Here is a 13195-nt window from a genome sequence, read left to right as displayed (position 1 = left end):
TATATATATATTATTTACATCGTTATTGTGTAATTTGATACTTACCTTGAAACTGGATGGAATGGTTCATGTGTAAGAATTATATGTTATTGCTTTATAGTCTGGATTGAAAGAATTTATGTAAATGATGCGCGAAGTATCACATTGTATGATTTTCAGCAATCTAATTCATTGACATCTTTTAAAAAGAAACAATAAGAATGATACATTATACTTTGCATTATTACAAGAACCGTTTTAAATAGATACAATAGAGATAAAAGTCAACAGCCAATCGAATGAAGTGTGTTATGACTTATCATTGAGTAATACAATATAGTATAATCGCGAGTACCTATCATACCTTCGTATTGTACAAGTTACAAATATAGTTTACTCATTCTTCGAGTGAAAAAACCTGAATATTCTCGAAATTACAAGCTCCTACTTATCCTAATGTTTATCTAACGAGCCTTTAAAACAACAAGAGCTAGGAAACGCACGGTTTGAGTTTCTACATATAGAAGAAGAGGACTTGAAAGTTAGAATAAGGTGTTTCTTTTTTTCCCATATAAAACATAGCGATTTTATTCTACAAATGATGGGGATAAATTTCGATTATTACTCTTGTTTTGGAAAGTTCTGCAGTTTTTCTTTTTCTTTTTTTTTTCTCTATTCGTGACGCGCCATATTCAATATGGTACAATATCGTACCATTGTCGGTGCGCATGTATAGTATATTCAATAATATTAACAAATAGTGTAACATTCATGATAACGCTGATGAGCACGACATAATCCGATTTCTTCGTGAAAATCATCATGGCAATGAATGCATCAAACGGCGGTGCAGCAATGTAGGCGTAAGTGCCGGGACGCATACGGCCGGCCCGGATGATCACGCTGTCGTTACGTTTGACACCAAGCTCCTGTCACAAGCGGCTCCTATCCTGACGCTGACGCTGCTATCGCCGCCAACTGCGCGACTCCCCATCCTCATCCTCTTCTTCTTCGTTCTCGTTTTCCTCTAGAAGCAGCGCCTCTGCCGTACCCTGGAAAGGTAAATCTTGTTAATACTTACAGATTAGACTAGCACAAAATATTGAAGATATTTTTATTAGAAAAGAGATATTCCTATTCTTTATTACTATTATCATAGTCATTTGCATCAAATAAATCTTTTCTATATAAAAAATAACACATGTTGCATTTTACATAATTTCGTACAAAGCTCAAAGAATAAACTTTCTGTCTATTAAATATATCTTCTCATGAAATCTAAATAGAAGTCGAAGTCTTTAATCAATGAAATCTAAAACATCTTGAATATATATATCGCAATTTTCTTAATAGTAATCTATATAAGTAATATATAAATTATTAAAAAAATGGCAGTATATAAGTATTTCGTTAAAGCTTACTTCCAAATCGATATCTTCGTCTGTGACAGGAGCAGTCTGTTCAGAACGTGACGAGAGTTGTACAGATGTGTTTGAGTTACTACCAGCTCCTCCACGATGCAAATGGTGACCAGACACCCAAGTTATTGACAACAGTCTGTCTTGAAATGTGCGTCCTTTCACTAGAGCAACCTCAGCCTCCTTTCTCGATTTAAAATTGATCACGATTGAAGGAGTTGCATCGTCTACTATTTGATTCATTATTTCACCAAATTGCTAAAGCACAAGAGAAATTTGCGAAATTAATTGTATGTATCGCGCGCTTGAGACTAAAATATGTGAAGCTTCAATTGCATATTTATAATTAATATACACAATTGCATGTAAATATTGAGTCTCTTCGTTTCTCATTTTTTGTTCAACTATTTTCGAATGACAAAGTGATTATTGTATTGAAATGCTGTTACATATAAATATATAATAATAATAATAATTATTATTATTATTACAATAAATCTTACTTGAAAATGCGCCAAAACCTCCGCCTTTTCCTCGGTTTCGTAACCGGAGACTAGAAGACTCGTTGGCCGATGATCTACCGAGACGTGGGCAAAACTTCCTCTGCCACGGCCTCTGTAAGATAACGTGTGGGTGCCGCGCGTAACTCGATTAGAAGTTCTCGCGCCTCTACCGACAGTGGGATTAGCGTTTAAACCCAACGCGGCCGCTTGGGCTCGAAGCTCATTTAATCTCTTTTGCAATTCGCCGGCATCTTGACCCTCTTGTTGCGCGGTCATTAAATCTAACTCAGCGTCCAGTATCTCCTTTTGAGTCTGCTCTCTAGATTTTACCTGCGACTTATTACCGATTTGACCGTTCGCAGCTAGGTCCTTGCGTATATTATCAACCGATTGCTGCATAGCCTTTATTGTTGGCATTATGGAATCTTTTTGTTCTGGATTCTTTTCGGCCTTGTCGATCAAGGCGCGCAACTCAATCAGATGCTTGTCTAATAACTCTTGTTTCCTTTTGCGTAAATCGGCGGTCAATTTGATTGCCTCCTTCCGCTTCTCTTCTTGCTTCTTCTTTAATGTTTCCTTCGCCGCTAACATCTCTTGCGTTTTCTTTATCGCGAGAACCTTGTCTTCTCGAGTAGGAACGACGACAGCTTTAGGCGAAGTTGGAACTAAGGTCTGCGTGACTTGTTCCTCGGTCGAACGACGCGTGGGAACATATTCGTTATCCTCAGCCTTTGCCGGTAATGTTACAGCGGCGCCTAATCTCTCTTTCACAGAAGGGCGGCATCCTGGAGACAACAAAACTTATTACATATTACATCATGTCGAGAATATTTATTTGTATTATATAATAATAAAAATGTATAATCATCTCTTACCCGGTGGCACGTTTTCGATAGCTCCACCAGCCGCGTTATTATTGACGTTATTGTGCCAAAATACTTTAATAAATCTATTATTCAATACAGCCTCTGTGCTTCTGTAAGCGGCCTTCGCTTCAGATGGTAGCAGAAAAGTAACCAATGCTGCTTCAGGATCACCACCAAAATTAACTTGGATATTTACAATTTTACCAAATTTGGAAAAATGATTATTCAATTGAGTTATATTGTTAAGGGTTCGTGGAACCTTTTTCAGTTCGAGAGAACAATTGGCCGGGTTATGCACCACTCTCTGTTTCGGTCCCAGACGATTAAAATCAAACGATTGTTTACGTTTTAGCGGATTGCTTTGGGTATGAGTTATTTCTGACGAATTTGTATGGGGAATAACTGGTACACTGATCAGTTCTCTTTGCCCCCTACCATAAATCCCAGGTGCGGGTTGTGGGTGTCTACCCCACGGCATGCGTGGCTCCATGCTGGGCGCATCCGGATTATATTCTGCAAAAGCGTCTGACACATTTAACTTATTATATTTCTGAGAATATTGAATATTGCACTTGTTATAAACTATAATGTTACAATACAAAATTGTAATGTAACTCTATGTATTCCCTCTCTTTCTCATCTAATTTATCAAATATTTTACCTTATCGATATTAATTCTAGTTAGAATCATACAATTTTATATAAACACAAACATCTTTCAATTTGGACAAAATTTCAAATTAATTGTAATTGAAAATTGCCAATATAAAAATTTTTATGATGCCTCAAGGTATTCTCTTTCTTTTCATTATAACTGGCAGGACAATCAATATGACAATCAATATCTAAATGAGAGTGTATACATATATAAACAATACATATATTTCAGTATTGCAGTACTGGCAGTCTAAACATTGCCATAATATGATATATAATAAATAATTTCTTTTTTTAAATATTATTTTTGGATTATTGTTTTACAACATTGCATTAAATAATTAAAACTATTATAGATTTTATGTAGAAATACATACCCATATTAGAATGGTGATTTCTTAAGTGAGGTGGTGGTAAACTGGCAAGAGGAAGATGCGGCGGTGGTGGATTACCATTAGGACCCTGTGGTGGTTCTGGTACTGTAGCCACTGGGACTGCTCCTGGAGCTTGAGGGCCATGTGGTGCAAAAGTCAAAACTCCACTTAATCCCACATCTTCCAACACAACTGGGTCTGTCCCATGATCATAAGGACAAAGATCTCCCCTCATGCAATATCCTTTTTCTATATTAAAATATGAGAGAAATAGATAAATAACTGATTAACTCAAATATTATTTAAGCAAAATGAAATAATTGCAATTTAGTATTAGTCTTGCGATATCGAGAATGACTATTCTCGCTATGATGGTTGAAGTGTTTAAAAGAGCGACAATATAATTGCTTTCTATTTTTTGATGTGTCGACGTACATACCGTCGAAATCTCTGCAACGTCTTTTTGTTTGTTGTTGAAAAGAACCTGTTTGGTTATTTGGAATATTACTCGCAACAGAGACAACACTTTGTATTGATTGACTAGTTGTAGATAGCCTCATGTCTACATCTCCATGATTACTATCTTGAGTCGGAGTACCACCACCAGGACTTGCCTCGATTCGATCTGTTCTATCTATCTCCATTCTCTCGAAACGATCCATCTTTTTCCGTTCTATTGATCTAGAACGTGATCGAGATCGAAGCGGAGTTGGAGATCTGTTTCTGAACCTTGCTCGATGATCGCGACCGTCTGGACCGTCGCGTATCCTAGGTCGTATTGGTGATGTACTGCGACTTCTAGTACGTCTAAAAAATAAAATAATAATAATATATCTGAGAATTATTTGAAAACTTGAAGAAAGTATGGAGGTTTAATATAATCGATTAAAAAAATAAAAAAATAAAAAAATAAAAAAAAAAAAAAGTTTACTAAAAATAATATGATTTCATTTATTTAAATATACATTGCTTAAAATAATTAAAAGATAGAACATAGGAAAATTTATTGAAACATTTACTTATTTTTTTCAATAAGGTTTTTAAAGCATTAAGAATAATTAAAAATTTCCTCAAATGCTGCAATAACGTACCTGCGGTCATGTCTTCTAGTATTAAGAGGTGGGGATTCATTTCTCCATGGTCGACTTCTATCTCTTTCTCTATCGCGTCGAAGGTGTTCTCTACTCCTGGATCTGCGTCTGTCCCTTTCCCAGGATCGTGAACGTGATCGTGTTCTTGATCTCATTCTGCCACTTCTAAATTGCACACAATGTAATATCAGAATTAAAATCCCAATATACTAAACTAAATTATATTAAAATCAAATGTGTTAAAAAGAAAAAAATATAGAGTTTTTGTTAGCTTTTCTTGTCATAATCTGTATTGTTCTTTTTTCACTATTTTTCAAAAATAAGATTACTAAATACCTGCTTCGAGAACGTTTTCCTTTCTCTTTATCTTTGTCTGAATCAGATTTTTTAATCTCGCGTTTATTAACTACAGCAGGCGCGGATCCATTGATTTGAAGCGGAACAGGTGGATTTGTAATTATAGATACTAGTGGAATTGTTGTCTCCAGTATTTTCTCTGTTGAGGGTGGATTTACAACTGGTGCTGGTGGGTTTACGCCAGGTGGTGTCCCACCACCATCTGGATCATTCTTGGAGGGTGGGAGTATATACTCTTGAGTCTCCAATGTTTTAAAGAGCAATTCCACAAAGCTTTTGGTTTCTAAAAACATCAATTTTAATGTATTCTTAATATCGTAAAGACAATAGATAATTAAATTTCTAATATATTTACATTATAGATAAAATGTTATATATAAACGCACCTTGCTGCAGAAATACATCCAATTGCTCAACCATACCGCCACGTAATTCTTCCAAAGTCTTGTCTTTCTTAACCAATGCATAGACATATTTAGCCAGAGCAGCAGGATCTGCGTCGCACCTAGTAAAGAAAAATAAATTGCTTGATAGTTGATTAAAAAATATATTTAATAAACTTTTGAATATATATTATCTTTTTAATTCAAATATAATTTAATCACTATTAAATATTACAGTGAAAAGTATTTTGAACATTATAAGCCATCATAGCATTGCAGTATAAATAAGATGTTTAATAAATACTTGTTTAGATGTTTTATATTACAGAAATAAAACATGAATTATAGTAATTTTATATTCTTCAAATACACTATTCAGGGCAATAATTAGAGAATTGTTTGTTCCAACAACTTTGTAGAATAAATCAAATATCAGTGATTCATATAAAATTATGATATTACATTTAATATAAAGTCTGTTCATGATCAAGATTGTATATTGAAATAAAATTTCACAAAACACAATATCTATTTAAGAAATATAATCATTCGATAAAGTAATCTCTTAATTATCTTAATCAACGTAGAATGTAATAAGCTACAGTCATCAAAAGATAGAAATATCAAAATTTTCATTCGTGTAATACAATAATACAACACATATTGCCATTGTACGTTATGTACAATGTATTAAAGAAGGGATCAGCAAAGGTTATTGCATTTCAGTCCCAAGATTTAATGCTTGCATGTAATTGATATAGATCAGTAAAAGAAGATACACGTTACTAGAAGATTAGTTAATCGTTAGATTTATAGAGAGACTTTGGACGCGGTACTCAAGCAGAGATGAACACGCGAGTGTTGAGAAGGGTTCATTCTGTTCGTCGTGTCACAGACAGGGGATAACAATCTCTGGTAGTACCTCTTGTAAATACCATGCCACACACGAAGAACGTAGCGCATCATGTACGGCCATTTACAACATCAAATGAGTACAGATACACATACGCGTAAAGATACACTCTCTCGGGCAAGCTGGCCTACTTACAGCGGCTCCAGAACAGCGGTGAGCCACGCCTTGAATTGATCAGGATTGTCGATTATCATTTTCAGCGTTTTACCGTGTTAAGGGCGCATAGATAACTTCATAAACGCTCGTCAATTACACGACTTTTAAGAGCGACAATAAGTACTCTCTCTTAAGTAAAGACGGTCGCCATTCTGGAAATCAGTCGCTGTTATACATGTAACAGTTACAAGCAACTAGAAGTCAGAGAAACAGCTGCTGCCCCGTCGTGGATTTAGCATGCGTTCGCTTTGGACACTCATGCGCTTTAGCATTCGCGCTTATAAGCGCTATTTTCGATCGTTTCCTTTAGATTTTGAGCGCTTACGTGAAAACAACGAAACCGTTTAGTTTGGCATTATAAGCAACCATAATCGTAAGCATAAAAATGGAAGATAAAGAGAAGATAATTTGTAATATATTTGCACAAGCATTAATTTTATTAGATTTTCTCGATAATAATGAAGAATATGATTTTCACAATAAAAAATTAAAAGATTACTATATATATTTTTTGTTTGTCATTTCAGTAAAAAACGAATATCTCTATTACATAATTCTGTAGAAATTATAACTGCTTATAACAATGAAGAATTTTTATCACATTTTAAATATATTTATATATTAGGTCCGCTGAATATTAAAATTAATGAAAGTTATTGTTTAATTTTGAGATATCGCCAGTAAATAAATTAATAAACGAGTATTTCTACGACCAAACTGGCAATTTATTGTTTGATTTTAATATCACTTTAATATTTGTGATATTAAAATCAAACAATAAATTGCCAGTTTGGTCGTAGAAATACTCGTTTATTAATTTATTTACTGGCGATATCTCAAAATTAAACAATAACTTTCATTAATTTTAATATTCAGCGGACTCATAACACTCGACATTGATTTGTTGGTTCTAAAAGTAAGAACCAATCACATTCGATTGCTACTTAAGGACCATATTCTCGAAAAATATCGTATGCGATATTTTTTGAGAATATGGCCCCTGTTGAGTCTGTTGAATGCACCTATTGTAGAATGGTGATATATTATTAACAATATTCATCATACGACACACGACATACAACTAGCGACTCCGATATACGACTTCGACATACGACTTATTGTAGAACGGGCCTTAAGCGTTAGTGCGACAGTTGCATGGATTGTTTTGCAGCATCCTTCGGTTACTTGACAGTAGGAAGATTCTAGAAAGATAAAAATCCCATATTTTATATTATATTTTACCGTTTCATAAAGAAAGTATAATTGTGAATGATAAGGATATAATGGATGCTGACAACGTTATCACCAAAATGGAAAATAATGTAGTAAGTTTATATACACAAATATAATATAAGTGAATATATAATCTCGAAATATCTAGATACAATAATGTTCAATTTTCGCAGATGCCCGTTCCAAAAATAAAACATGATTGGTATCAAACAGAGACCCACGTTATCGTAACAATACTTGCAAAAAATACAGAAAATGTGAAAGTTGCATATGAAGAAAATACAGTACGTATTTAGAAGCTTATCTATCTGCTAAAGTATCAGGAGTTAATTTGTTTATTAGAGCAAATAAAAAATATCTTAAACAAAAGCATTACATCTTACGATGATTTTGTGTATGATATAATAGTTTTATATTATTTTCTATGCAACGCTTTAGTATCCAGACATCCTTTGGTAATGCTCGAAATACTTGGGTATCTAAATATTGGCAGTTGTTATTTGAATTGTCCATGATTTCTATATTATAGATTGTTACGTGTGATACAAAAAAAAGCTGAAATTTTTAATGATTTGAATTAGATTTATAAGATATTTATTTAAACTGCTCAATTTTCACAAATTATTTTTCAGCTAAGTGTATCTGCAAAGTTGCCATCTGGTAATGAATATAGTTTAGAATTAGATTTGGCTCACACGGTAGTAGTCGAACAATGTACGCACAAAGTATGGCCATCTAAAATAGAAATCAAACTGAAAAAACAGGATGATCTTAGATGGACGATATTAGAGGGAAATCCAGTTGAACAGAATAAAGTAAAACCTATACCAAATGGTAAATTACAAATCTGTCATTATTTCATAGAGGAATGTAATTGGGATGTAAAATATAAATATGTAAAACATTAAATTTTATGAAATGACATAATGTCTGCTAATAGGCAATATTTGGCAAATATAAATCCAACATAATTTTGAATTTTATTAGGTATTTTATATTAATAATAATATTTATAATCTGATAATGTAATAAAACTTCAAACTTTTATGATATATCATGAACATATCTTCCATGATACTAATATAATTGATATTAAAGAGAATTGTGAAAATATAATAATAGCATCATATTCAAAAAAATGTCATCCAAGATCACAATATAATATACATTTTAGAAATATTAATATATATATAATATAGTTTCTAAAACTTTATTTCACTATAAAAAACTAATATATATTTATTATATTTTTGATTAAAAAATTGTAGATAATCGATAATAACATTTTTCTAAACTTGTTTGTATTATTTAAGAAATACTCCAAGCTAGCCAACAAACATCTAAATATCCAAGTTCTTGTAAAATATACAGAGATTGGGATAAAGTAGAAAAGGAAATAGAAAAACAAGAGGCAGCTGAACAACCAGAGGGTGATGCAGCGATAAATGCTCTCTTCCAACAAATATATGGTAAAGGATCTGATGAAGTAAGACGTGCAATGAACAAGTCCTTTGTAAGTAAAATATTCGTATTTCATAAATTGAATAGTAACAAGAAAGATATTTATATAGTTTGTTCATAATGCTACACGTTGTAGATTTTATGCAAATTTTATTGATAACATGTATTTAAAAGAATTTGTCTTTTCTACCAAATATAAATCTTTAGTACATGGCAATTTAATTTTGCATAAATGAAATCAATTCTATTTATTTCTAGCTATTCTTGCCTATTTTTATACAATAAATATGTTGTGAGAATTATTTATTGCATACAGTGATATTTTTGAATTTTTCATTACAAATCCTAAAAATGATATTTGATTAAAATTAATTTATCATATAAATACATATGCATATAAATTTTCAATACTTTTATTAATATAAATATAATATAATAACCTGTCAAAAGAAACATATTAAAAAAAAAAAAATTTATCTTAGTCAGAATCTGGCGGCACTGTTCTGAGCACTAATTGGGAAGAAGTAGGACATGGAACAGTTGAAAGAAAACCACCCGATGGGATGGAATGGAAATCTTGGAATTCATAATTTGTGACAAATTTTTAAACATCAGTTTTTCAGTGTTTTATGCATGTAATAATTGCATTCTCTCTCTTAATTATATATATATCATACATATGATTATTCAGTATAAGATATATATTAAGTAGGCAGCATTGTGTGATACTTCATACTTTGTAATATTTCTCTTTCTATATGATAGTGATTCAATAATATAATAAACTAATTTCCGTGTTAAAAATTTTTTTTGTATGATTATAAAATATATAAAATCATTAACACATTTACTTGATTTTTATATTATGTTTACTTAACAGATTACATCTGCAATTTACAATTATAATTATAGTATTGTGTGTTACAATATTTTGAAGGAAATTAATAATCATAAATCAATGATCATAAAACATATCCAACAATGTGGATTACGCAAAATATGAAGCATTTTGTCTAGCAAATGTAGAATATAACTTTCTTTTCTTATCTTATAGAAAAAAACTTCATATTTTAACATATATTAAATATTAATATTTTTGTTCTATATTTCTTATTTTCAAGTTTTATGATATATACTGTACATATATCTCTCTCCCCTTTATAAACATTTCATAAAAAGTATACATCATTATACATTAGGAAGAAAATAAGATTCATATAAATTTAGTTGCATTGTTGAGTAGTTGTATATTTTTGGTAAATATTTATTATTTGTAAAAGATAAATGACCCGCATGCATAGATACCTTTCTTAATATAACTTGCTCCTGAAATTAACAAATGTGCTGAATATTTGGTAGAGGCCACGAGAATATTAGACGAATTATTGTTGTTCTCCTTTTCGTTGGTATTTGTGTGTTGTTTGGAGAACTTGGTATCAAATGATAGCAATATTTTCTTAAGATCAGACAATTCATTTGTGTTTGTTTGATGTAACGATTCATTTTTTTCTTGCACTGTCTGTATAGTATTTCTTATATCTAGTATCCTCTTGTTATTAAGTATAATTGAACCAACTAACGATACAATTGCTATTATGGCAGATGTGAGGATAGATAAATATTTATATTTCTGTGCATTTAAATTTTGACTGTCGTGATATTCTTTGATAGCAGTAGCTAACTGTGTGAAATTATCCCTCTCTTCTTTTTCTGATAAAGAGAGTTGATTAAGAATTTTATTTTGTTCTTGCAAACATTTATTTTCCGTTATCGTTAAATGTACAAATTTAGGATCATCTCGCTTTGTTTGAACTAATTCAGCATATAATTCTTGCAATTTATGAGTAATGTCTGTCAATTCTTTGTTCAAGATTCTTCTATTGCCCTGACATAGAAACAATTTATCTTGAAGGATAATTACTTGTTTCTTCGCTGCTTCGACGTCATTCAATCCTGTCAATTGATTGTACCATTGCCACCATTTAACAATTTTTCCTGACAATTCTTCCTGGCTTGGCTTCAATGCCTTGGCATTTAAATCTTGTATAATGATAGCCTGGTCACTAAGTTTCTATAACATAAAAGTTAATGATTATATATAATTATTGCCCTACATTGTATAATCTTCCACAATTATAGATCGCCATTTTCACTACAGATTGTTCAGCCAATTCGAAATTAATTCTTTCTTCAATAAAAATATTCACCTACTTTTTTATAGGGTTGCAGTACTTAATAATAAAAACGTTAAAGAAACCTCAGGTATAGTTGAATCAGAATCAAAAAGATAATCTCGAGAGAGAGAGAGAGAGAGACTTATTTTATTGCATAATTATATCCAATTTTAATTCTTACTAAAAATATGAAAAATTTCTTGAGTAACTTACTAATAAATATAGCTAAAATTTTACATAAATACATAATTCAATGCATAAGAAACTTAGAATATTCCAAAATGTGCTCCTTAAAAAGACTAAATTGATTGCAATTGTTCAGAATACGTTTGTTGCACTAATGTACAAAAAACGGTGAAACAAGATTAAAAACTTTTGTGTAACTTTTGATATTATATATTTAATGCTTACTTTTGCAATAATATTATATTTCTCAGCCGCGAGGTTTTGTGCATTGGATAACTTGTTCTGCGTTTTCTCTGTGGCATTTTCTGCAATTTCTTTTGCGTGATGAAACACCGCATATTTTTTCATTTGTTTGTTTATTAGGTTAATCAATTGTCGATAGCGTTCTATCATTTTATAAACTAGAAAACTCAAATAAATAAAATGATATGTCAGAATCACGCATACCGACGTGTGCCGACGTATGAATATAATGCGGAGAGCTAACCTAACCCCAATTCTAACCAAAAAATATAACTACTCGGTACTCGGTTGAAGGCATGTTAAATGCCGTCTTATAAAAAAATTCTAACCCTAACTTAACGTGATTTAATCTGTACTCATAAATATCATCGAAATAATATTAAAAATCTTATATCGAAAATTGTATATAATTGTTTAATGCATATTATTGCTATTAATTCGCTATTTTTAATGGAATATTTCGAATTTTGTTTCCATGTTAAAGAGTTATTGCGATTGGTCTCGATCGGCGTTGCTTCGACCGCTGTTTTCGAGAATCAAGGTATCCGAATCTACCTGTCGTGGGCTGCGGTCGGAAAGACGCTAGAAATGCTTCGAAGCGTTTGATTGACCAATCAGGACAAAAAGAATAAAGATTTCTCTATTCTGATTGGTTAATGCAATGCTTCGAGGCATCTCTAGCGTCTTCTCGATCACAGCCGTGATTGGTTCATTCCGATGCTTCGAGAATCTCAATAATGTTTCTGAAAATTTCAAATCACAATGAGTTATGAAAGACGTGGTGACGGACAGATTACGAACCGCTCCATATTTTTTGCAACTTTGATCGTCTAAAGTGAAACTCGCATCGCGCGGAATTATCAAAGTTTATTATTAAAGTTCTTCATAAAGTGTTTGCGATTATGATATATATTTGGTATTCACCTCTGTAATCGGGATGTCGATCGAAATCGTCCAACTGATCAACAGTTATCGCCAGGGGTATGTTATTTTGTAATTAGCTGTAATTATTACCATAGTAATTTATTATATTTCTTGGAAATTTGTCTTATTTCAATTATTGAATTATGTACATTCGTCCCACACAGCACAGGAAGACCGAAAGAAATCTTAAAAAATGTCTAAAGAACGATAAGACATCTTATCGTTTTTTAGGGACATGTACTATCTGGGGTATTATTTTAATTATTTCTAATATTAA

At 31.8% G+C, this 13195-nt stretch overlaps 3 protein-coding genes across 5 annotated transcripts; 1 reads left to right on the top strand and 2 right to left on the bottom strand.

Annotated features, from left to right (window-relative positions):
* Positions 1-100: 100 nt before the first annotated feature.
* Positions 101-6949, bottom strand: LOC115241587 (RNA-binding protein 26). 2 transcript variants are annotated; one of them, XM_029817399.1, is made up of 10 exons: positions 6677-6949; positions 5632-5750; positions 5225-5528; positions 4889-5053; positions 4237-4604; positions 3801-4046; positions 2776-3291; positions 1901-2685; positions 1401-1655; positions 101-1031 (listed from the first exon to the last, which is right to left on the bottom strand). In XM_029817399.1, the coding sequence occupies exons 1-10, from the start codon at positions 6733-6735 to the stop codon at positions 945-947; spliced, it is 2904 nt and encodes a 967-aa protein (XP_029673259.1). In that variant the 5' UTR covers positions 6736-6949; the 3' UTR covers positions 101-944. The 2 variants fall into 2 exon arrangements, with proteins under 2 accessions (XP_029673259.1, XP_029673260.1); XM_029817400.1 differs by having other exon boundaries at positions 2776-3279.
* A 704-nt stretch (positions 6950-7653) lies between these two features.
* On the top strand, positions 7654-10237 carry LOC115241580 (protein SGT1 homolog). 2 transcript variants are annotated; one of them, XM_029817385.1, is made up of 5 exons: positions 7654-8022; positions 8104-8214; positions 8563-8764; positions 9244-9443; positions 9878-10237. In XM_029817385.1, exons 1-5 carry the CDS (start codon positions 7981-7983, stop codon positions 9896-9898), a joined length of 576 nt encoding a protein of 191 aa, XP_029673245.1. In that variant the 5' UTR covers positions 7654-7980; the 3' UTR covers positions 9899-10237. The 2 variants fall into 2 exon arrangements, with proteins under 2 accessions (XP_029673245.1, XP_029673243.1); XM_029817383.1 differs by having other exon boundaries at positions 9874-10195.
* A 5-nt stretch (positions 10238-10242) lies between these two features.
* Positions 10243-12424, bottom strand: LOC115241579 (coiled-coil domain-containing protein 51-like). Its single transcript, XM_029817382.1, has 2 exons — positions 11977-12424; positions 10243-11462 (listed from the first exon to the last, which is right to left on the bottom strand). The coding sequence occupies exons 1-2, from the start codon at positions 12142-12144 to the stop codon at positions 10659-10661; spliced, it is 972 nt and encodes a 323-aa protein (XP_029673242.1). The 5' UTR covers positions 12145-12424; the 3' UTR covers positions 10243-10658.
* Positions 12425-13195: the final 771 nt, after the last annotated feature.

The sequence above is a fragment of the Formica exsecta genome, unplaced genomic scaffold (assembly GCF_003651465.1).
Source record: "Formica exsecta isolate Colony F162 unplaced genomic scaffold, ASM365146v1 scaffold500, whole genome shotgun sequence".
Lineage (NCBI taxonomy): Eukaryota > Metazoa > Arthropoda > Insecta > Hymenoptera > Formicidae > Formica > Formica exsecta.
The sequence above is the reverse complement of the archived record's forward strand: the minus strand, read 5'-3'. Positions and strand labels throughout refer to the sequence as shown.

Coding starts and splice junctions, on each gene's coding strand:
- LOC115241580 (XM_029817383.1), top strand. CDS start 7,981: ATGGATGCTGACAACGTTATCACCAAAATGGAAAATAATGTA. Junction 8,215..8,562: donor TTGCATATGAAGAAAATACA/GTACGTATTTAG, acceptor ATTATTTTTCAG/CTAAGTGTATCTGCAAAGTT. Junction 8,765..9,243: donor AGTAAAACCTATACCAAATG/GTAAATTACAAA, acceptor GTATTATTTAAG/AAATACTCCAAGCTAGCCAA.
- LOC115241579 (XM_029817382.1), bottom strand. CDS start 12,144: ATGATAGAACGCTATCGACAATTGATTAACCTAATAAACAAACAAATG. Junction 11,463..11,976: donor AATATAATATTATTGCAAAA/GTAAGCATTAAA, acceptor TTTATGTTATAG/AAACTTAGTGACCAGGCTAT.
- LOC115241587 (XM_029817399.1), bottom strand. CDS start 6,735: ATGATAATCGACAATCCTGATCAATTCAAGGCGTGGCTCACCGCTGTT. Junction 4,605..4,888: donor ACTAGAAGACATGACCGCAG/GTACGTTATTGC, acceptor TTTATTTTTTAG/ACGTACTAGAAGTCGCAGTA. Junction 1,032..1,400: donor ACGAAGATATCGATTTGGAA/GTAAGCTTTAAC, acceptor TTACCTTTCCAG/GGTACGGCAGAGGCGCTGCT.